At 49.8% G+C, this 23,726-nt stretch overlaps 1 protein-coding gene across 1 annotated transcript; it reads right to left on the bottom strand.

The window, feature by feature from the left end:
• Positions 1–15,321: 15,321 nt before the first annotated feature.
• Positions 15,322–16,818, bottom strand: LOC123120749 (receptor-like protein 44). Its single transcript, XM_044540747.1, has one exon. The coding sequence runs from the start codon at positions 16,716–16,718 to the stop codon at positions 15,855–15,857; it is 864 nt and encodes a 287-aa protein (XP_044396682.1). The 5' UTR covers positions 16,719–16,818; the 3' UTR covers positions 15,322–15,854.
• Positions 16,819–23,726: the final 6,908 nt, after the last annotated feature.

Raw genomic sequence — 23,726 nt, 5'->3', positions numbered from 1 at the left:
TTGTCATTTGATTAACGAGATCACCTCATTAGGAGAATGACGTGATTGACTTGACCCATTCCGTTAGCTTAGCACTCGATCGTTTAGTATGTTGCTATTGCTTTCTTCATGACTTATACATGTTCCTATGACTATGAGATTATGCAACTCCCGTTTACCGGAGGAACACTTTGTGTGCTACCAAACGTCACAACGTAAATGGGTGATTATAAAGGTGCTCTACAGGTGTCTCCAAAGGTACTTGTTGGGTTGGCGTATTTCGAGATTAGGATTTGTCACTCCAATTGTCGGAGAGGTATCTCTGGGCCCACTCGGTAATGCACATCACTATAAGCCTTGCAAGCATTGTGACTAATGAGTTAGTTGCGGGATGATGTGTTACGGAACGAGTAAAGAGACTTGCCGGTAACGAGATTGAACTAGGTATCGAGATACCGACGATCAAATCTCGGGCAAGTAACATACCGGTGACAAAGGGAACAACGTATGTTGTTATGCGGTCTGACCGATAAAGATCTTCGTAGAATATGTGGGAGCCAATATGGGCATCCAGGTCCCGCTATTGGTTATTGACCGGAGACGTGTCTCGGTCATGTCTACATAGTTCTCGAACCCGTAGGGTCCGCACGCTTAACGTTACGATGACAGTTTTATTGAGTTTTGATGTACCGAAGGAGTTCGGAGTCCCGGATGAGATCGGGGATATGACGAGGAGTCTCGAAATGGTCGAGACGTAAACATCGATATATTGGACGACTATATTCGGACTTCGGAAAGGTTCCGAGTGATTCGGGTATTTTTCGGAGTACCGGAGAGTTACGGGAATTCGTATTGGGCCTTAATGGGCCATACGGGAAAGGAGAGAAAGGCCTCAAAAGGTGGCCGCACCCCTCCCCATGGTCTGGTCCGAATTGGACTAGGGAAGGGGGCGCACCCTTCCTTCTTTCTCCTTCCCCCTTCCCTTCTCCTACTCCCACAAGGAAAGGAGGAGTCCTACTCCCGGTGGGAGTAGGACTCACCCCTATGGCGCTCCTCTCCCCATGGCCGGCTGCCTCCCCCTTGCTCCTTTATATACGGGTGCAGGGGGGCACCCCAGAGACACAACAATTGATCCTTGAGATCTCTTAGCCGTGTGCAGTGCCCCCTCCACCATATTACACCTCGATAATACCGTTGCGGAGCTTAGGCGAAGCCCTGCGTCGGTGGAACATCATCATCGTCACCACGCCGTCGTGCTGACGAAACTCTCCCTCAACACTCAGCTGGATCGGAATTCGAGGGACGTCATTGAGCTGAACGTGTGTAGAACTCGGAGGTGCCGTACGTTCGGTACTTGATCGGTCGGATCGTGAAGACGTACGACTACATCAACCGCGTTGTGACAACGCTTCCGCTGTCGGTCTACGAGGGTACGTGGACAACACTCTCCCCTCTCGTTGCTATGCATCACCATGATCTTGCGTGTGCGTAGGAAATTTTTTGAAATTACTACGTTCCCCATCAGCTCCCCGTGGCTCCAATGGCGCTCCCAGCGGCCGCCGACGACAACGGCGGGCATTTCACCATGCAACACGTCGTGGACACCCACGTGAGGGGGAAGGCTCTCTCGGTGGTGTACACGAACGATCCGGTCTCGGTGGAGAGCTCCATCCAAACTATGGAGCAGTTCCTTGCCGAGGACAAGTACCAAGTGGTCGGCTTCGACCTTGAGTACACCATGGGTCGTGCCGGGCACGATCAGAAGGTTGCCGTTGCCCTGTTGTGTGTGCGACATGACGTCCTCGTCTACCACTACCACCTGGCCACAAGGCCTTGCAAGCGTTTCTCCAGGTTTATCAACAGCTCCGACTACAGTTTCGCTACGGTGGACACCACCAACGATCTAAAAGCACTCAAGGTTTCGGGCTTGAAATGCCCGAATCTTGTCAACATCCAGCACCACTACAAGGTCTGGGGGAGCGACAACAACAAACTGAACTCCCTGGTTGACCTCGCTGTCAATGTCAAAACCAGCGGATCCCGGGTAGGGGGTCCCGCACTGTGCGTCTAAGGTCAATGGTAATAGGAGACAGGGGACACGATGTTTACCCAGGTTCGGGCCCTCTCTATGGAGTAATACCCTACTTCCTGCTTGATTGATCTTGATGAATATGAGTATTACAAGAGTTGATCTACCACGAGATCGTAATGGCTAAAACCCTAGATGTCTAGCATGTATGATTATGATTATTCCTACGGACTAAGACCTCCGGTTTATATAGACACCCGAGGGGACTAGGGTTGTACAAAGTCGGTTATAAGGAAAGGAATCTTCATATCCAGCCGCCAAGCTTGCCCTCCACACCAAGGAGAGTCCCATCCGGACACGGGGAGAGTCTTCGGTCTCGTATCCTCATAGCCCATCAGTCCGGCCCACGTCCAATAGGCTGGACACCCGAGGACCCCTTAGTCCAGGACTCCCTCAGTAGCCCCCGAACCAGGCTTTCAATGACGATGTGTCCGGCGCGCAGATTGTCTTCGGCATTGCAAGGCGGGTTCTCCTCCGATGACTCCAAAGAGATGTATTCGGGCTTCCATTTAATGTTGTACCTCTCGGCTTCTGTGTATCTATGACTTCATCTTCCACGTGTCGAGCGAATACGAGCGATCAGGGTATTTTACACATAACACCCTGGCCATGTAAGAAAAGCGTCTATTTAAAGGGATTGGATCTCAGATCCGTTCCAGAACAGGCGAAAATTCCTTAGAGCTTGCTAGGAGGAATCACTCCAACATGGCTAGCGCTCCCAATTCTTCCTCCCATCCCCACGGCTCCGAAAAAGGCGACTGGGAGAGATGTTCCGTATCCCACGGTCAGCTAGTGAAGCTACAAACATAGGGATTTCTTCCCCCCGCGGATCTAGTCCCCGTTCGAGCAGGATTGACTTCCTTCAACGGTGGGTCTCAGGCGGAGAATTTCCCCAATCCATCCAGGGGGAACGAGTGTGCTTCGTTCCCTACCTGCTAAGAGGCGTCGATTTCCAATCCATCCATTCCTCCGAGGACTTCTAGAGTATTATGGCCTCCAACTGCACAACTTCACTCCTGCCTCCATCCTGCACATCGCGGGTTACATCGCTCTTTGCGAGCTATTCCTGGGCTGTGAGGCCCATTTTGAATTATGGAGGAAACTATTTTGCCTCGTCCCTCGTAACCAAGAGGGATCAATATTCGAAGTGGGCGGAGCCGAGGTATGGCGCATCGCCGGGACCGGATACCTGTCCGGCACGCTGAAGAAGGCGGCCGAAGAGTGGCCTTCCGAGTGGTTCTATATTAAGGACGCCGCCCTTCCTGACCCAGTCCGAATGGGTCTGCCTGAATTTTCAAGCGCTCCGTTGAAGAAACGCCACATCTCGCGCCCTCGGAGCCTCGAGGAGGAAGACAACGCGGAAGTCCGTCAATTGATGGGCAAGATAAAGATGCTTGCCCAGTCCGGATTATCAATAGTCGAGGTAATGGCGACTTCCATAGTACGAGGGGTTCAGCCACTCCAATACAGAGGGCTTCCCATGTGGCACTATAATGGGAAGATGACGCCTCCCGCTGCGGTCGGAAGGGTCCGGACACCCCCGCCGCTTTGGCGAAAATATTGGCTGAACTATTCAAATGGGAGGAAGAGGAATTCATTCATATTAAGCGCAGAGATGGATTTTCCATGTACAATCCTCCTAGCTTGGTGAGTTCCAATCCCACTGCTGTACTCATTCTACTCCCTGAGTCACTTTTAATGAACATTAGTCCGTCCATTTGTAACAGAAATGGCGAAAGATCACCGAGGGGCCCCACAGCCCCGCCCCACAGCCAGAGGACCACAATCGGGACCTTGACCCCGGATTCGAAGAGGATCCGGACATGTTCATGGTGCTCGAGGATGGGGTGTTCTACCAGGCGAGCTATGACGGCACGGAAGTGGCCATCACCACCGACTATCCCGGTCTTCTCCCTGCCTCACACGTAAGTAATCAGGAGACATCTCCTCCGAAAGAGCTTCCTCGTTCTGCCTCACCCACCGCACTGTCTCGTGCTCCAAAGGGGAGGCGTTCGGCACACCACGCTACACCAGAGGCCACTCCCAAGAGAGGGCGCCCACGCTGGGCAAGCTTTCGAAGAGGAAGGCAAACGAAGACACGGCCGAGCCTTCATCGAAGAGGTATGGTTTTGTAAATATGCCCCTTGGCAGTCACATCCAACTGTGACATTTTCCGTTTGTGCCTTATCAGGAAAAGCGTTCACTATGTCCGGGGGGTCTGTCGGTCCTACTCCCAATAGCCAGGTTCCAGACCCTGCCGTAAAGACGGGGGCTGATACGGGAGTGACGCCGGATTGTCCTTTGGCAGAGGATCCGGATGATGTATCCGTCACAAACTCGGAAGTGGAGAGCGCCATGAATCATCGGCGCCGGAGGGCCGCTCTACGCGACCCCAGCTTTACAAAAGAGGCATTCAATGCTTTCAGCTCGGCGGATGCATACACCCGTGCTACTCGAGATGGGCTTAACAGAGCCACAGACCAGCATTTAAAAGATATGCGGGTAAGTTTACATTGTCCAAATATGATAATTATATACTAGTAGCCCCCGAGACTTGAAGCAGTTGATACAACGGATTTAAGGATCATTGTATAATCAGGTGCTTACAGAGAGGAACAACCTGTTGTCTCAAGAACGGGAAAAGTGTCGGACCGAGCTAAATGCCGCTACCGTCCAACTGGAACAATCCAAGAAGGCATCGCCTGGTAATATTCCCCTCCATCGAGAAAATATAATTATATACCAGTAATGCTAATAGTGTTGCATATCCCATGGCATGATCGTCAGATAAACTAAAGGAGGCACTAGAAGTCGCGCAAGCGGGTGAACAAGAAGCCAAAAGGCAACGGGCCGCGGGAGAACCTATACTGACACGGGTCAGGGAGGAGAAAAACAAACTCCAGTATTCCAACACCCAGCTGGGCGAAGAACTGAAAGATGTGCGGGCCTAGCTGGCTGACTCCGTGAAGGAAAATAAGAGGCTGCGAGGCGGCATATTTAGTATGTGTTCAAACTTGCCTCCGTGTAATTCGGCGAGGAGAGGAACTGACAGAGTTATGTCTGTAGGTATGCTGACCGGCCGGGCCGAAGAGGAGATGTCCGGATCTTCGGGCGATATGCTACAAGAGCTGTCGCAAATGCACGAGCAAGCTCGGCAGGCGACGCGAGGTGTTGCCAAGGCCTTATGGCCCTCCGCCTCCCCTCCAGGAAGTATGGAGGAGCTTGTACAGCTATTCAAGGGAGCGCAGCGGCGTTTCCGATTATGGAAGATATCGGCCTGCCGGGAAGGTGCGCGAGAGGCCTGGGCCATGGTGAAAACACGGTACACCAAGTTTGATCCAAATCATATGGCCCGGGTCGGACCTCTAGTGTCAGATGGGAAAGAAATTCCCATTAATTTGGTATATGACCAAGTAGAAGTAGCCGCCAAATATTCCCAACAGGATTGTAAGTTAGACAGCCTGTTAGACGGTATAGAGGAGGAAATTTTTGAGTCCAATTGACTATGTACTTTCCTTGACATGTTTGTCCCTAGCCGGATTTGTAAAACGATTGTCATGGCAGACCTTTTCGCTTCGACCTCTGGACCCGGAGGTGCGGAGTGTTTCCGAATACCTGAGCGGCAAAATAGACCGGGGTATGCGTGGAAACTAGGCGTAGGGGTCATAGTTGCTTGAATAGACAAGTTGCATCCGGCTAGCTATGTTATATTACATTGTGATTGTAAGAAACATCTTCCAGAGAGAATAGTTCCGTTAAGGGTTCCTTTCCCTGGGTGTACATGCGTTAATGTGCATGTCCGAACTGTGATTGAAAAAATCGCAGTATACGTAACGTCTGGGGGTTCATAGTGTAATGAATGTAAAAACATCTTTAGTCCGCCGACCGAATATCCCCTTAAGAACGCTAGCTTTCGGCTTCACCCAGTCTGAGGTACACATCCGGATGACCCGACAGTAACAATCGCAGAGGTGCTCCCTTTATGCCCTAGCCGAACAAACGGGAACGTAGGGCATAAGCACAGGAGCCAGGCAACCCAGCTTGGCCAAAGCTTAAGTTATATCGATGCATATAGTGGTGAAGAAATGGTATATATGAGGAAAAAACCCATATGTGATGAGCTTGATGCTCGAAAAATAATAATAATAAGCTTTTATGCCAGAAGCCCCCAGGTATAATGGACGTACATATTTAAGGATGTGTACGTCACAGGTGCACGGTTTAGCCGCACGAAAGCTTTAAGGCTAAAAAAGAAAAGGCGAAAAGAGAGGAAAAAATAATGGAAACGATAGGGAGAAGGAGACGAACAAAAAGTTCGGCGCTAAGCATAGAATCTTCGGAGTCTGGACGCGTTCCAGGAGTTCGGCTCTAGGCGACTGTCTGATGCATCATGCAGGCGATACGCTCCTCCAGTGAGAACTTCGTCAATGATGAAGGGACCCTCCCACTTGGGCTTGAGTTTGTCCTTTTTCTTCTCCGGCAAGCGTAGAACGAGTTCGCCGACATTATAAGTCTTGGCCTGTACTTCTCTGCTTTGATATCTGCGGGCCTGTTGTTGATAAAATGCGGAACAGGCTTTTGCAGCATCGCGCTGCTCCTCCAGGGCATCTAGGCTGTCCTGCCGATCAAGCTCAGCCTCTCTCTCTCTCTCTTCGTACATGCACACTCGAGGTGAGTCATGAATAATGTCGCAGGGTAACACAGCCTCCGCGCCGTACACCATGAAGAAAGGTGTATTCTGGTAGTGCGGTTGGGCGTGGTCCGCAGCCCCCAGAGTACGGAGTTGAGCTCCTCAACCCAGTGCTTGTCTGATTCTTTCAAAGACCGCACTAGTCTGGGCTTAATGCCGCTCATAATAAGACCATTAGCTCGTTCGACTTGACCATTTGTTTGCGGGTGATAGACAGAGGCGTAATCGAGCTTAATGCCCAGATTAGCACACCAGGTTTTCACCTCATCAGCTGTGAAATTGGAGCCGTTATCGGTGATGATGCTGTGTGGAACACCATAACGGTGCACAACATCGGATATGAATTCTATCACTGGTCCGACTTCGGCCGTTTTAACGGGTTTGGCCTCTATCCACTTAGTGAATTTATCCACCATGACCAGCAGATACTTTTTCTTATGGCTTCCTCCTTTAAGGGGTCCAACCATATCAAGCCCCCAGACCGCGAAAGGCCAAGTGATGGGGATTGTTTGTAGAGCAGTGGGTGGCATATGGCTTTGGTTGGCGAAAAGCTAGCATCTGACGCAACGTTGGACAAGGTCCTGTGCATCTGCTCGGGCCGTCGGCCAATAGAAACCTGTACGGAAGGCCTTGCTTACAAGGGCCCGAGCCACGGCGTGGTGACCATCGAGGCCGGCATGAATTTCAGCCAAGAGCTGCCGCCCCTATTCCTCAGAGATACATCTTTGAAGTACTCCGGTAGCGCTTTTCTTGTAGAGTTCTCCGTCGTGAACCTTGTAGGCTTTCGAGCGCCGGACAATGCGGCGAGCCTCATTCTGATCCTCAGGGAGTTCTCGCCTATTAAGGTAGGCCAAGAAGGGTTCGGTCCATGGGGCAATGACTGCCATGATGAGATGGGCCGACGATGTTATTTCGGTGGCTGAGCCCCCGATGATATCGGTGTGTTCGGAATCTGGGGTTATGGTCGGATCTGGACTGGTGTTGCCGCTCTCCCCTTGCCACACCACGGATGGCTTGAAAAGCCTTTCCAGAAAGATGTTAGGTGGGACGGGGTCACGCTTGGCGCCGATGCGAGCAAGGACATCCGCCGCTTGATTGCTTTCTCGAGCCACATGATGAAACTCGAGCCCCTCGAACCGAGCTGATATTTTGAGAACGACATTACGGTAAGCTGCCATCTTCGGATCTTTGGCATCGAAATCTCCATTTATTTGAGATATTGCGAGGTTTGAGTCCCCGCGGACCTCCAGGCGTTGTATGCCCATGGAGACAGCCATCCGAAGACCATGCAATAAGACCTCGTATTCGGCTGCATTGTTGGAGTCTGTGTATAATATGTGTAGTACGTACTGAACTACGTCTCCAGTGGGGGACGTTAAGACAACGCCCGCCCCTAATCCCGCCAGCATTTTGGAACCATCGAAGTGCATAACCCAGTTGGAATATGTGCCATACTCTTTAGGGAGTTCGGCCTCTGTCCATTCGGCGACGAAGTCAGCCAGTACTTGGGATTTAATGGCTCGGCATGGTTTGTATGTTATGTCGAATGGAGGGAGCTCAATGGCCCACTTGGCAATCCGGCCCGTGGCATCGCGGTTGTTTATTATGTTGTTGAGTGGTACCTCGAAGCCACCGTAATCGAGCACTCTTGAAAGTAGTGTCGCAGCTTCCGGGATGCCATGAAGACCGCGTATGCTATCTTTGGTAATGAGGGTATCGGGATTTGCATGGTGTGAGAACGGTGGATACGTAGTATACCGGTTTCTGGAGCGGGAACTTGTGTCCGTCCTGCTCTCGCTCGACGACGAGCACGGCGCTCACCACCTGGTGTGTTGCCGATATGTATAATAACATGGGTTCGCCGATGTTCGGCGTGGCCAGGATTGGCTTGCTCACTAAAAGGGCCTTTATTTCTTCCCGTCCGGCCATTGCCGCATCCGTCCACTCGAAGTGGTCAGTGCGTCGGAGAAGGCGATAAAGTGGCAATGCTTTTTCTCCCAATCTGGAGATAAAGCGGCTTAAAGCTGCCACGCATCCGGCTATTTTTTGGACCTGTTTAAGGTCTGTTGGCGTAGCGAACTGGACAAAGCTCGGATTTTGGCTGGATTCGCCTCAATTCCTCTATTGGAAACGATGAAGCCCAACAGTTTTCCAGCGGGGACGCCGAAAACACACTTTTCCGGATTCAGCTTGATGTCATATGTACGGTGGTTGTCGAATGTGAGACGTAGATCGTCTATCAATGACTCGACGTGCCTAGTTTTGATGACAACATCATCCACATATGCTTCAGCTGTCTTGCCGATCTGTTTCTCCAGGCATGTTTGAATCATGCGTTGGTAGGCGGCCCCGGCGTTTTTGAGCCCGAAGGGCATAGTGTTGAAGCAGAATGGCCCATATGGGGTAATAAATGCCGTTGCGGCTTGGTCGAACTCCTTCATTTTGATTTGATGGTATCCGGAATATGCGTCGAGGAAGCACAGTGAGTCGTGTCCTGCGGTAGCATCGATAATCTGGTCGATGCGGGGGAGGGGGAAGGGATCCTTAGGGCAAGCCTTGTTGAGGTCTTTGAAATCGACGCATAGGCGCCAGGATTTATCCTTCTTTGGTACCATCACCAGGTTTGCTAGCCAGTCCGGGTGTTTTATTTCTCTGATGAATCAGGCCTCGAGTAACTTGGCTAGCTCCTCTCCCATAGCTTGTCATTTGGGTTCAGAAAAATGCCGCAGTTTTTGCTTGACCGGTTTATATCCCTTTAATATATTGAGGCTGTGTTCGGCCAACCTGCGTGGGATTCCTGGCATATCGGAAGGGTGCCAGGCGAATATGTCCCATTCTCACGCAGGAACTCTCGTAGTGCGGCATCGACCGTTGGGTCGAGTTGTGCCCCGATGGATGCTGTCTTCTTGGGGTCCGTCGGGTGGACTTGAAATTTGACTATTTCATCTACTGGTTTAAAGGAGGTGGATTTGGGTCGTTTGTCCAGGATTACGTCATCCCTATCCACAGTAGAGCGCAGCGCGGTTAGCTCTTCGGCCGCGAGGGCTTCAGACAATGCCTCGAGGGCCAGGGATGCGGTTTTATTTTAGCGCAGGAGTGCTATGTCCGGATCACTGGCAAGAGTGATGATGCCATTGGGCCCGGGCATCTGAGCTTCATGTACCCGTAATGAGGTATAGCTTGGAAGCGTGTAAATGCATCTCGCCCCAATAGGGCGTGATATCCGCTGTTGAAAGGAGCCACTTGGAAGGTTTGTCTTCGCTTCGGGAACCCGATTAATTTCCTTCGCGCCTCCCGACTGGGAATGATTCCCCGAAGGTCGTGCTACTTTGCTCGATGCGGCTCCTCTCAATTTCCATTTTATTGAGGTATCCTCGTAGATAAGTTTAATCCGTTGCCTCCGTCCATGAGCACTTTGGTAAGTCGAAACCCGTCCACAATTGGACTGAGGACCAAGGCGGCTGGTGCCTGGACTGTCCCGAATTTTTGTTCGTCATCGGCATTGAAAGTTATGGCCGTGTCGTTCCAGGGGTTTATTGCTGCGACCTGGCAGACTTCGGCGAGTCACGGAGTGCCCTTTTGCGCCTATTGTTTGAAGCGAAAGTCTCGAAGACCGTCAATACTCTGAGGTCGTTGCCTTCCGGGGGGTGTTGTTCTGAGGTGTTTTTGGTGAGGAGATCCTCGCCGCTCTTGGCCACTTGCTGGAGTATCCAACATGCTCTAAGGCTGTGGGTTGGTGTGGTATCCGGAGTTGTGTGTATTTTGCATGGCCTATCAAGCCATCCCTCCAGAACGGTTCCGCGCCCCGTAATGGGCTTAGATTTCTTTACTATTGGGTCGGGCTCCCCACGAGGGCGCATCCTTTTTGCCCGGACGAGGGTCTGAGTGGAAACCTGTGGTTGCCAACGAGCTGCCTGAGTTTTCCAGGTGCTTTCCATTGCGCAGTACTTCTGTACTATGGTTTCCAAGTCAGCGAAGTGTAATACGCGGCGGCGGTTGATGGCATTGAGGATTCCTTCGTCCGTGCAATTGTTGCGGAATACTGAGATCGCATCTTCGTAGCGGCAATCTTCAATATTGTCTTTGACAAGGAGGAATCTGGCCCAGAAGTGATGGACCGCTTCCTGAGACTGCTGTCGTATGTACATGAGATTGCTTATATCTGGGCGGGTGGGTGTATTTGAATCCAAACCCTGACCCAATTTGGGATCCGGAGTTTGAAAAACTTCCAAACTTAGTAGTTCGGGCGTCAGGATATCAACTGATTTTTAGGCCCGTCGTCCGGTTCTAGGTTCGGAGGGCAGGGCGTGTCTTTCTGCAGGCGGGTGTCCGGCTCTTCACTCGGAGATCCGAACATAGTTCGTCCTCAGTATAGAGGAAGAGTTGTCGTCTTGCTCCTCGACTACCGCTATCTGATGGGTGATCGGTGGAGATTTAATTTCTCTTTGGTCGGGTTTAAGCCCAATCCGATCGTAGTCTGTAGCGACCCCCAGGGCGGCGATGCGATCTAGGAGCTCGTTTAAAGACGACAGCTCCGCCGGATCCATCTGCTTGGAATATTTGGAGTCAGCACGGAGGAAATTTTCGATGACCCGAGAAGTCATCATCGGCTTAACGGCCGAACGGGCGGCCATGGTAAAGCCGCCCAGCCGGAGGGTTTGGCCTGGGGCCAGTGCTCCTCCGGAGGTGATACTGTCCTTGATAACAAGGCGAGCCATCGATCCTGTCATTGACGTCACAGCGGAGCTCTCAACGAAAGCACCAGTGTCGGTGTCGAAACCGGCGGATCTCGGGTAGGGGGTCCCGAACTGTGTGTCGAAGGTCGATGGTAACAGGAGACAGGGGACACGATGTTTACCCAGGTTCGGGCCCTCTCTATGGAGGTAATACCCTACTTCCTGCTTGATTGATCTTGATGAATATGAGTATTACAAGAGTTAATCTACCACGAGATCGTAATGGCTAAAACCCTAGAAGTCTAGCCTGTATGATTATGATTATTCCTACAGAGTAAGCCCTCCGGTTTATATAGACACCGGAGGGGACTAGGGTTGTACAAAATCGGTTAAAAGGAAAGGAATCTTCATATCCGGTCGCCAAGCTTGCTCTCCACGCCAAGGAGAGTCCCATCCGGACACGGGGAGAGTCTTCGGTCTCGTATCTTCATAGCCCATCAGTCCGGCCCACGTCCAATAGGCCGGACACCCGAGGACCCCTTAGTCCAGGACTCCCTCACTCGCCTCGGCCATCATCGACCCCTACTACGCGAAGATGAAGGAAGAGATCAAGAAGGACAAGAACGCCTGGCAAAGTGTTTGGCATGAGAGACTGGATGAAGAACACGTCAAGTATGCGGCCAAGGACGCGTACACAGGCTACGAGATGTACAGGCGGATCGTTGACATGAGGAACTGTCTTCTTACTGCCCCAGACAAGGGATCGAGCCACAGAGCAGTGGTGGGAGCGTCACAAGAAGTAGATGACTAGAAGATCGTTTCTCCTACTTTAGAATGCATGCAATGGTTTATTGAGGTGTGTGCGAATGATCTGTATAGTCACTTATGTAATTGGACGTTTATTTCAGTTATATATATACATGTTATTCTTCTGTAGACAGAGCAAATCACACGGCTTATTAGCAGCATTCGTCAGTGTTATTATTGGTCTTCGCACACATTTCTGATTGCGGACCTGTTTGCCGCGTATCACACACATCTTATTCAGTTGAACCATTTCCATTGTGTTGCCTAATCACACACAGTTTATCCTAGTGAACCGTATGCTGTATATCGCACACACCTTCATCTGGCAGCCCGTTTCTTTTGTTCCTCCTCATCGCAAACAGTTAATTGAACTGAACCGTATGCCCTACATCGCACATGCAACTAAAATCTGAACCGTGTTTGATGCATCCGTCATCACAAACGTTTTGCACCTTTTTTGACGGTTCTTTTACACCACCGTTTGCGATTATGGCATCGCACACAGTTTCGTCGAAGGGTCTCTGATCGTAGTGTCGCGTTTGGACCATCCTTCAGTAGTGAATCATCAAATCTAAACCCCCATTCCATACTACACCATGCATCTACGACTAGGTCGTGCATTAGCAAAACAGCTACCTTGAAAAGAAACTACCCTACTTCTACTCTACTCATCGTTGGAGGTGTCGATGACCCCCGCGCCGGACGGATTAGCCTTGTGGTCATTGGCGGTGGGACGCACTGATACATCTCCGATGTATCTATAATTTTTGATTGTTTCATGCTATTATATTATCATTGTTGTAAGCTTTATATGACATTTTATATTATTTTTATGGACTAGCCTATTAATTTAGTGCCCAGTGTCAGTTTATGTTTTTTTTGCTTATTTCTTAGTTTTGCAGAAAAACCATGTCAAACGAAGTCCAAACACGATGAAACTTTACGATAATTCTTTTGGACTACGAGAAACCCTAGAAGCTTTGGGGAGAGACCAGAAGACGTAAGAGGAAGCCACAAGCTCACATGGAGCGCCCCCCCACCCCCCCGGGGGGGGCGCCATCAACACTTGTGAGCCCCACATGGCTCCGTTTACCCTAATCTCTGGCCTATAAATTCCCTAATATTAAAAAAACGAAGTGAGACCCGAAACAATTTGATCGCCACCGCAAGCCTCTGTTCTTCTATGATCCCATCTAGAGGCCTTTTTCGGTACTCTGCCAGAGGAGGAAACCATTGGGGAGGCAATCGCTACTTGTGATCCGCATTGGGATTTTCTCCGAAGAGGAAGGGTGAAGCAGTACAACAGGGATAAGTATTTACCTCAGTGAGAACCAAGGTTATCGAAGCAATAGGAGAATCACACAAACCCTAGTGAACAGCACATGCACACAAAAAGCAAATACTTGCACCCAACGTGGGCAAGAGTGTTGTCAACCCCCTATGGCCCCGGATCCATTTTCCATTATTACAAAAAGACCTGCAATTGCTTTATTCCCTTTATTTTATTTTGTTTGATTACCTATCACTATCAGATTTAATCCTTGCAATTGACAAGAATAGGGGGATTGACAACCCCCTTGCCTTCATTGGGTGCAAGCATTTGCTTTGCGTGTGTGCAGGTATCGTTCACGCTGTTTGTGTGTTGTCTCCTTCTGGTTCGATAAACCTTGGTTCTTAATTGAGGGAAATACTATCTACTACTATCCTACTTCACCCTTCTGCTTCAGGGAAGCCCAAAAACTCTACAAAGAGTAGCACGCACCTCCTGCTTCTCCTCGCCATCAGTGGCAGAGAGGGACACACACAACTTGTCCAACGCCACCTCCACAAGGTGGATATGGCGGTGGTTGGGCGCCACCTTCCGCTCGAACTGAATCAAGTCGAGGATGGTTGCCTGGTCCGCCTAAAATGCAGCTGTTGCCTTTGTGTCTTGGGGTTTTTGGAACTCCGCCTCCGCCATGGCAAAGCCGTCGGGCACCATGCCTGATGCCTTCTCCGCGTTCTCATCCTCGGCGCCTTCCTCGTCCTACTTGGCACTTTTGCTCCAAGCAGCTCCCCCCTTCTCCTCGATCGCCGCAAGCTCGACGACAAGACGTGTCTTCTCCGTGGCGTGCATCTCAGCTTGGATCTCCGCCCAGCGTTCGGGCATTAGCATCTTATAATACACGATCTCCTGTTGGACTATGGTGGACGGCGACGAGCTCTGATTGAAGTGGAAGAAGGTGATGAGGGAGCGGCGGCGATGAAGGTCAGATGAACATGAGGGGAATGGGGAGGGGGCTAGGGTTGCCTCGGAGTCCGGCCTAAATAGCTGGATTTAGCCCCTCGGGCAATGCCCCGAACCGACGCCATGACAGATGCTTGGCTTTCCGCGTGGATCCCCTCGTCAATTCGACACGACCTTCCCATCAGCTTTCCGCCAAGACCTTCCCATTTCCGCCACAGATATAAGCGGAGTTTTGAGGGGTATCGGACAACCCAGACGTATAGGGCCGGTTGGGTCGTATTTTCACGACAAACCGATGACCGAGCCTTCTCTCTGGGCGTATAGGGTGATTTGAGGGGTCTGGCCGTAGATGCTCTAATGCTCGTGAGTCTATGGACTGGACTAGATGCTCCTGTCTATTATCATCCCGGGTAATCCGTTATCCTCGGTGGAAGGGAGGAAAGCTGATGGGAACTTCACACTGGTAGTGGGCACGCGCACGCATGTAACAACGACCCACCCAATCGCATCGCACCACCCCACTTGCGCATTCATATTTCATATCCACACCCACACGGAAGCGCCGCCCGTACGATGATTTTACGTGGGCTACGTCTTGACATGTGTGTCAGCCGAAAGCCGCCCCTCGCTGAACCTTCTTCAACACTCGACATGATGATGTTGCCGGAACGGTAAAGCAAACCGCGCCACTGGCACTGGCGGTGCCGGTGCGCCTGCCACTCACGCAATTTTATACAGCTTCATTCATGCCTTGCTTTTCTTGTGATCGCAACAAAGGATGCCGTGTTTTCTAGTATTTCAGCTTATCAAAAGGGGATGGAGAACAGCTCACGAGTCATGAGCACAGCAAGGCTGGGAGCACACCATCTGATTATTAGAGTAGCATTATCGTAAACAAATCCCGGAGAAAACAAATGGCTTAAGCTGGCGGAAAGATCGGCAGCAGTCAGCACTCACACCAGTGAAGTGGAATAAATTCTCTACTGTACCAATATACAAGCACAGGTGGATGTCACCAACGCCTAACTCTGTCCCTCTCCCTCACGCACTAACTCCAGAGGGTCGTTCTAAAAAAGCCAAAAACAAGTTATTTAATACTTACCCCAAGCTGAAAGAGAAGAGAAAACAATGCACCAATTAACTCCAATTGGATTAGCTTCTGACACTGATGACGGCTGCTCTGCTAGCTAGCCATGCTCTGATCGATCCAGCCTTTTCCAGCCAGCCCCAGGGCCCAATCTTGGCTCAGAGAATCCAACCACGCCCGGATTACCAGGCCCGAATCTATCGTCTGGAGTTAAATTAAATCAAATCCGTACTCCAACTCGATGCAAGGAGCTGCATCTGTAGAGTACCACCGGCATCAGCATGTTGCCTAGTTGCAGTTCAGTAGGCCGGCATGAGGTGTGAGATCTTGCCCTCCTCGCCGGGCGTGGCGGCCGTGCGGTCGGTGGAGCGGAGCCAGATGCAGACGGCGGAGAAGCTGAGCACGAGACTGAGCAGTCCGCTGCCGAGGCCGATGCCGACGATGGCGAGCACGGACAGTCCGTGGCCTCGCATTGGCGGCAGAGGGTACCCGTACAGGTCCTTGTTCCCGGCGAACGAGCTGGCATTGAACCTCGCCGTCGTCCCCGCGGCCACCGCCCCGCCGCCACCGGCGATGCTGCGGTTCGCGAGGAGCACGGGGATGGGGCCGGACAGCCGGTTGTACGAGACGTCGAAGGTGGAGAGACGGACGAGGAGGCCGAGCTCGTCGGGGATGGGCCCGGAGAGCTGGTTGCCGTGGAGATCTATGACGTTGAGGTAGGCGCAGCTCGCGAGCTCCCGCGGGATGGCACCGGAGAGGGCGTTGGCGGAGAGGTTGAGCACGGCCAGGTTGAGCAGCTTGGATAGCTCCGTCGGGATGGCGCCGGACAGCGCGTTGGAGGACAGGTCCAGCGACTGGAGGTTGGTGCAGTTGGAGAGCTCCGGCGGGATGGAGCCGGCGAGGGAGAGCCCGGGGAGGGAGAGCTTGTAGACGCGGCCGTTGTTGCAGGTGACGCCCTGGAGCTTGGAGATGAAGCCGTCACAGGGGTCGGTGAAGAAGGACTTGGTCCAGTTGCGGAGGGAGAGGGACTGCTGGAGGCTCGACAGGCACAGCTCGTCGTTTGGGTCGGCGGCAGACGGCGGTGAGAGCAGGACTAGCACGGCCGCGACGGCGACGGCGACGGCAAACGGCGGGAAGTGGTGGTGTTGGCTTGGTTGGGACATTTGGGGACGATGGGGGTGGTGAAAGGGGAACTTCGGCGGTAGTGGGGATTTGGGGGAGCGTGTCACCCTAGCAATAAAAATGTTATAAGGCGGCTGTCCGTTTAGCTGGTTTTGCAACAGGACCCGTGGCTTTAGGCTCATCTCATTTGCTTTTTTCTCCTCCCTCCTCCGGCCTGGTTGATTAGTCCCTCTATCATATTTCGATCAGGATTTAAACTAATAATAAAGTAAAGGTTATACATAGAAAAATAATATTATACTAAAACTATATCCAAATACAAATCAAACAATGTAATTTTTGGTGACACGCATTAACGTTTTGTTAGTTAAATCTCTGGTTAAAATTTGTCACAAAATACAAATGGACTGTTGGGGTTAGCCATTATAGGTAGAGTACGAGAGGTACATTCTGTATCATACATGGGACCCACAACGCCAGACATTGAGGCCCCTGGTCTCAAATCCATTCAGACATCAGTCAAGGTTCCATCCACTCGGACACCACTGATCCACTTAGCTGCACTAAGCTCATTCGGTTACCCCACAGCGATTCAGTTAGAGGGAGATAGACGGTCCGCGCAGACACTGAAGTGCTAAGAGGTGCACGCCTACGTGCATTACTAGCGTTCATTACTAGTCAATACATCAGTTACCATGTGTAACGCCTGTAATAATTCATGTTAATCAAATCCCTCTTTGTAACGTAGCTAGCTCAAGGGGCGGCACGCTCTATATAAGCCGCCCCGTAGCACAGTAAGAGGCATTCACATCCATTGTAATCATTGGACACTAGAGAAACAAAACATAGCTTCCAAAACTCGAGACGTAGTGTTATTACCTCCTCCGAGAGGGTCCGAACTCATAAAACCCATGTGTCACACTTGCGCCGTTGCTTGATCTAGCCCTTGTTCATACACCTAGTACTTATTGTTAGAGTAACTCCCCTCACGGTACGGGCCAATAAACCAGGATGGAGGTAGTATTTGTGTTGCAATTTACAATATCGTTCAAAGATCATGCTCTTAAAAGTGTTCAAAAATTTATATATCATGCTTTCAAATTGAAACTCTTGTCTTACAAACTACACCCTCCATTTCAAAATATAGGAACTTCTATGTTTACTCACGCCACGTGAGCGCGCGGTTAGCTTCGGTTGTGATTGTTAAGGGATCCACGTGTGTCAGCAATCCGGGCATTACACACCCGCCCACCGTGTACGGTTTTACACGCCCGCCCATCGGGAGGGGATATTTCAATCGAATCAACGGGATCATAACAACCATCTATAGATTCCTACAAAGTATTAGTCTCTTATTGGAAAACAGAAATTTTCTTATTAAAATCTTTAATATAAGCATTAGAAGCATAACTTTCATAGCAATTTTTTAGTATGGCAAAATTCTCAGATTTGTAAAGAGTACCATCATACTTTCAAGTAAAGAAGCAATTTCATAGGCACCATTATAAGTAACAAATACTTCAATTTGTTCAATGTCATAATAACTATAACACCCTTGTCATAAGAAGATAAGATTTCATTATCATTAAATTCACATTGGTAGGGACGGTGTTTTTTAGGGTCCTTAGAGCAACAAGTAAAATCATGTATTTCATATAAATTCCAAGCATAGCATTCCAAATGAGATATTTGATCCCATAAGTGTATCCCTTTTTGTGACAAGCGGTGACGCACAAAATAGGCATGCTCATCTAATGATTTTCCCTCAACTAAGCTAGTTGGGCTTTCAGCACGAGCACAAATGGATCGAAGATGATCCAAGTAGAAAGCTTTAAGTGACTCCATATTATCTTTGTTGATTTTATTTTATTTTCTTGAGTCAAGATAAAGGCAACAAAAAGCAGAGATAACACACAAGGTATTTTTGATATATTTTTTAACGGAAACTAACAAAGGCAAATAAAAAGTAGAACAAGTAAATGATAAAATGTATGTGAAGGAAGCTTGCTTTGTATGATGATGTCTCCCCGGCAACAGCGCCAAAAATTCTCCTACTACTTGTCATAGGTGTTGGGATTTTCCCGAAGAGAAAGTGTGATGTAGCATAGTAGCAGAAAGTATTTCCCTTAGTTAAGAACCAATGTTTATCGAACCAATTGGAGATTCACACAAACAACGATCGAGGTAAGTGCACACACACTCACAAACAAATACTTGCACCTAACATGGGCAAAAGGATTGTCAATCCCCTTGTACTCGTTAATTGCAATGATTAATTCTGATAGTGGTAGAAATATAAATTGCAGAACTAAATAAAAATAAATAAATTGTAGATGGTATTGTGGGTTTTAGAAATATGATGTAAATGGACCTGGGGTCCATACATTTCACTAGAGGCATCTCTCTCAAGAACAAAGCAACGCAGGGTAAACAAATTACTGTGGGACAATTGGTAGAAAAGCGCATAGTTACGTTGTTATTCATCGCATAATTAGTACATAGGCATTACGTCCGTGACAAGTAGACCTATAAACTTACTGATGCCTACTACTATTACTTCACTTTGAGAGCGCTTCTATGATTGCCTCTCTAAGTATTAAGTTCATAACAAACACAGTAATGCTTTAAGTATGATGACATAATTTAGACAAAATAAGATCAATTAACATCATCAAACCCCATCATTTTACCCTTAGTAGCAACAATACAAATAGGTGCCTCGCTACCCCTTCTGTCATGAGGTGAGGACACCGCAATATTGAACCTACCACAAATCACCTCTCGTGCTGAAGATAAATCAATCTAGTTGGCCAAACTATACGGATAGATCAGAGAGAAGTAGAAAGCTATAACAATCACACATAATAAAGTTCAGAATAAACTCAGTTACTTTCAGTGAATAATCTGATCATAAACCCACAATTCATTGGATCCCAACAAACGCACCACAAAAGATTACATTGAATCGATCACTGAAGAGAACATTGTATTGAAGATCAAAGAGATAGAGAGAGGCATCTAGCTACTGCCATGGACCCCTAGGTCCCGTGAGGAACTACTCATGCATCATGGGAGAGGAAAAAAAGGTTGATGTAGAGGCCCTCCGTGATCGATTCCCCCTCCGGCAGAGTACCGGAAAAGGCCTCCAGATGGGATTGCGGAAGAACAGAGGCTTGCGGTGGCAGAATAATTGTTTTGGGTCTTGCTCTAGTGGTTCCTAGATTTTAGGGAATTTATAGGCTTGGAATTAGGTCAAACGGAGTTGCGATGGGGCCATAAGCCTGGGTGGCGCCCCCCCTGGGGGCGCGCCACCTGAGCTTTTGGCCCTCTCGTGCATCGTCTGGTCTCCCCCCATAGCTTCCATGGTCCCTTCTGGTCCAGAAAAAATCACCGTAAAGTTTCATCGTGTTTGGACTTCGTTCGGTATGGTTTTTCTGCGAAACAATAAAATAGGCAAAAACAAAAAGTTGCACTGAGCACTAGGTTAATAGGTTAGCTCCCAAAAATGATATAAAATTTCATATAAAGCATACATGATTGATAATATAATAGCATGAAACAACCAAAAATTATAGATACGTTGGAGACGTAACTGTTGGGGAACGTAGTAATTTCAAAAACTTTCCTACGCACACGCAAGATCATGGTGATGCATAGCAACGAGAGGGGAGAGTGTGTCCACATACCCTCGTAGACCGAAACTGGAAGCGTTAGCACAACTCGGTTGATGTAGTCGTACGTCTTCACGATCCGACCGATCAAGTACCGAATGCACGGCACCTCCGAGTTCTGCACACGTTCAACTCGATGACGTCCCTCGAACTCCGATCCAGCCGAGTGTTGAGGGAGAGTTTCATCAGCACAACGGCGTGGTGACGATGATGATGTTCTACCGACCCAGGGCTTCGCCTAAGCACCGCTACGATATTATCGAGGTGGATTATGGTGGAGGGGGGCACCGCACACGGCTAAGAGATCAAGAGATCAATTGTTGTCCCTATGAGGTGCCCCCCTCCTCCGTATATAAAGGGGGAGGAGGAGAGGGCCGGCCAAGGGGGTGGCGCGCCCTAGGAGGGGGAAACCTACTCCAAGTAGGTTTGCCCCTCCCTTTCCTAGTCCAAGAAGGAGGGGGAAGGAAGGAGTGGGAGAGGGGAAAGGCAAGGGGGGCGCCGCCCCCCTTCCTTGTCCTATTCGGACTCAAGGGGAGGGGCGCGCCTCTTGCCCTGGCCGGCCCCTCTCTCTCTCCACTAGGGACCAACAAGGCCCATTAGTTCCCAGGGGGGTTCCGGTAACCCCCGGTACTCCGATAAATGTCCGAAACCTTCCGGAACCTTTCCGGTGTCCAAACATAGTCGTCCAATATATCAATCTTCATGCTCGACCATTTCGAGACTCCTCGTCATGTCCGTGATCACATCCGGGACTCCGAACTACCTTTGGTGTTGGAAATATGCCCTAGAGGCAATAATAAATTGGTTATTATTATATTTCCTTGTTCATGATAATCGTTTATTATCCATGCTAGAATTGTATTGATAGGAAACTCAGATACATGTGTGGATACATAGACAACACCATGTCCCTAGTAAGCCTCTAGTTGACTAGCTCGTTGATCAATAGATGGTTACGGTTTCCTGACCATGGACATTGGATGTCGTTGATAACGGGGTCACATCATTAGGAGAATGATGTGATGGACAAGACCCAATCCTAAGCATAGCATAAAAGATCGTGTAGTTCGTTTGCTAAAGCTTTTCCAATGTCAAGTATCTTTTCCTTAGACCATGAGATCGTGTAACTCCCGGATGCCGTAGGAGTGCTTTGGGTGTACCCAACGTCACAACGTAACTGGGTGACTATAAAGGTACACTACGGGTATCTCTGAAAGTGTCTGTTGGGTTGACACGGATCGAGACTGGGATTTGTCACTCCGTATGATGGAGAGGTATCTCTGAGCCCACTCGGTAATGCATCATCATAATGAGATCAATGTGACTAAGGAGTTAGCCACGGGATCATGCATTACGGTACGAGTAAAGTGACTTGCCGGTAACGAGATTGAACAAGGTATTGGGATACCGACGATCGAATCTCGGGCAAGTAACGTACCGATTGACAAAGGGAATTGTATACGGGATTGATTGAATCCTCGACATCGTGGTTCATCCGATGAGATCATCGTGGAACATGTGGGAGCCAACATGGGTATCCAGATCCCGCTGTTGGTTATTGACCGGAGAGGCGTCTCGGTCATATCTGCATGTCTCCCGAACCCGTAGGGTCTACACACTTAAGGTTCGGTGACGCTAGGGTTGTAGAGATATGAGTATGCGAAAACCCGAAAGTTGTTCGGAGTCCCGGATGAGATCCCGGACGTCACGAGGAGTTCCGGAATGGTCCGGAGGTGAAGAATTATATATAGGAAGTCAAGTTTCGGCCAGCGGGAAAGTTTTGGGGGTCACCGGTATTGTACCGGGACCACCGGAAGGGTCCCGGGGGTCCACCGGGTGGGGCCACCTATCCCGGAGGGCCCCATGGGCTGAAGTGGGAAGGGAACCAGCCCTTAGTGGGCTGGGGCACCCCCCATGGGCCTCCCCCAGCGCCTAGGGTTGGAAACCCTAGGGTGGGGGGCGCCCCACTTGCCTTGGGGGGCAAGTCTCCCCCCTGGCCGCCGCCCCCCCATGCAGATGGGTTCCAGGCCGGCGCCCCCCTCCCAGGGGGCCTATAAATAGTGGGGGGGGGAGGGCATCAGCATGATAGCCCCTGGCGCCTTCCTCTCCCCCTGCAACACTCTCCCTCTCGCAGAAACTTGGCGAAGCCCTGCCGAGATCCCGCTACATCCACCACCACGCCGTCGTGCTGCTGGATCTCCATCAACCTCTCCTTCCCCCTTGCTGGATCAAGAAGGAGGAGACGTCGCTGCTCCGTACGTGTGTTGAACACGGAGGTGCCGTCCGTTCGGCACTCGGTCATCGGTGATTTGGATCACGGCGAGTACGACTCCATCAACCCCGTTCATTGGAACGCTTCCGCTCGCGATCTACAAGGGTATGTAGATGCACTTCTTTCCCCTCGTTGCTAGTATACTCCATAGATGGATCTTGGTGATGCGTAGAAAATTTTAAATTCTGCTACGATCCCCAACAGTGGTATCAGAGCCAGGTTTATGCGTAGTTACTATGCACGAGTAGAACACAAAGCAGTTGTGGGCGTAGATGTTGCCAATTCTTCTTGCTGCTACTAGTCTTATCTTGTTTCGGCGGTATTGTGGGATGAAGCGGCCCGGACCGACCTTACACGTACTCTTACGTGAGACAGGTTCCACCGACTGACATGCACTAGTTGCATAAGGTGGCTAGCGGGTGTCTGTCTCTCCCACTTTAGTCGGAACGGATTCGATGAAAAGGGTCCTTATGAAGGGTAAATAGAAATTGGCATATCACGTTGTGGTTTTACGTAGGTAAGAAACGTTCTTGCTAAAAACCTATACAAGCCACGTAAAAACTTGCAACAACAATTAGAGGACGTCTAACTTGTTTTTGCAGCATGTGCCTTGTGATGTGATATGGCCAGAAGATGTGATGAATGATATATGTGATGTATGAGATTGATCATATTCTTGTAATAGGAATCACGACTTGCATGTCGATGAGTATGACAACCGGCAGGAGCCATAGGAGTTGTCTTTATTTTATGTATGACCTGCGTGTCATTGAAGAACTCCATGTAAATTACTTTACTTTATTGCTAAACGCGTTAGCCATAGAAGTAGAAGTAATCGTTGGCGTGACAACTTCATGAAGACACAATGATGGAGATCATGATGATAGAGATCATGGTGTCATGCCGGTGACAAAGATGATCATGACGCCCCGAAGATGGAGATCAAAGGAGCAGAATGATATTGGCCATATCATGTCTCTATTTGATTCCATGTGATGTTTATCATGTTATGCATCTTATTTGCTTAGAACGACGGTAGTAAGTAAGATGATCCCTTATAATAATTTCAAGAAAGTGTTCACCCTAACTGTGCACCGTTGCGAAGG

The sequence above is a fragment of the Triticum aestivum genome, chromosome 5D, assembly GCF_018294505.1.
Source record: "Triticum aestivum cultivar Chinese Spring chromosome 5D, IWGSC CS RefSeq v2.1, whole genome shotgun sequence".
Taxonomy (NCBI): domain Eukaryota; kingdom Viridiplantae; phylum Streptophyta; class Magnoliopsida; order Poales; family Poaceae; genus Triticum; species Triticum aestivum.
The sequence above is the reverse complement of the archived record's forward strand: the minus strand, read 5'-3'. Positions and strand labels throughout refer to the sequence as shown.

Coding starts and splice junctions, on each gene's coding strand:
- LOC123120749 (XM_044540747.1), bottom strand. CDS start 16,718: ATGTCCCAACCAAGCCAACACCACCACTTCCCGCCGTTTGCCGTCGCC.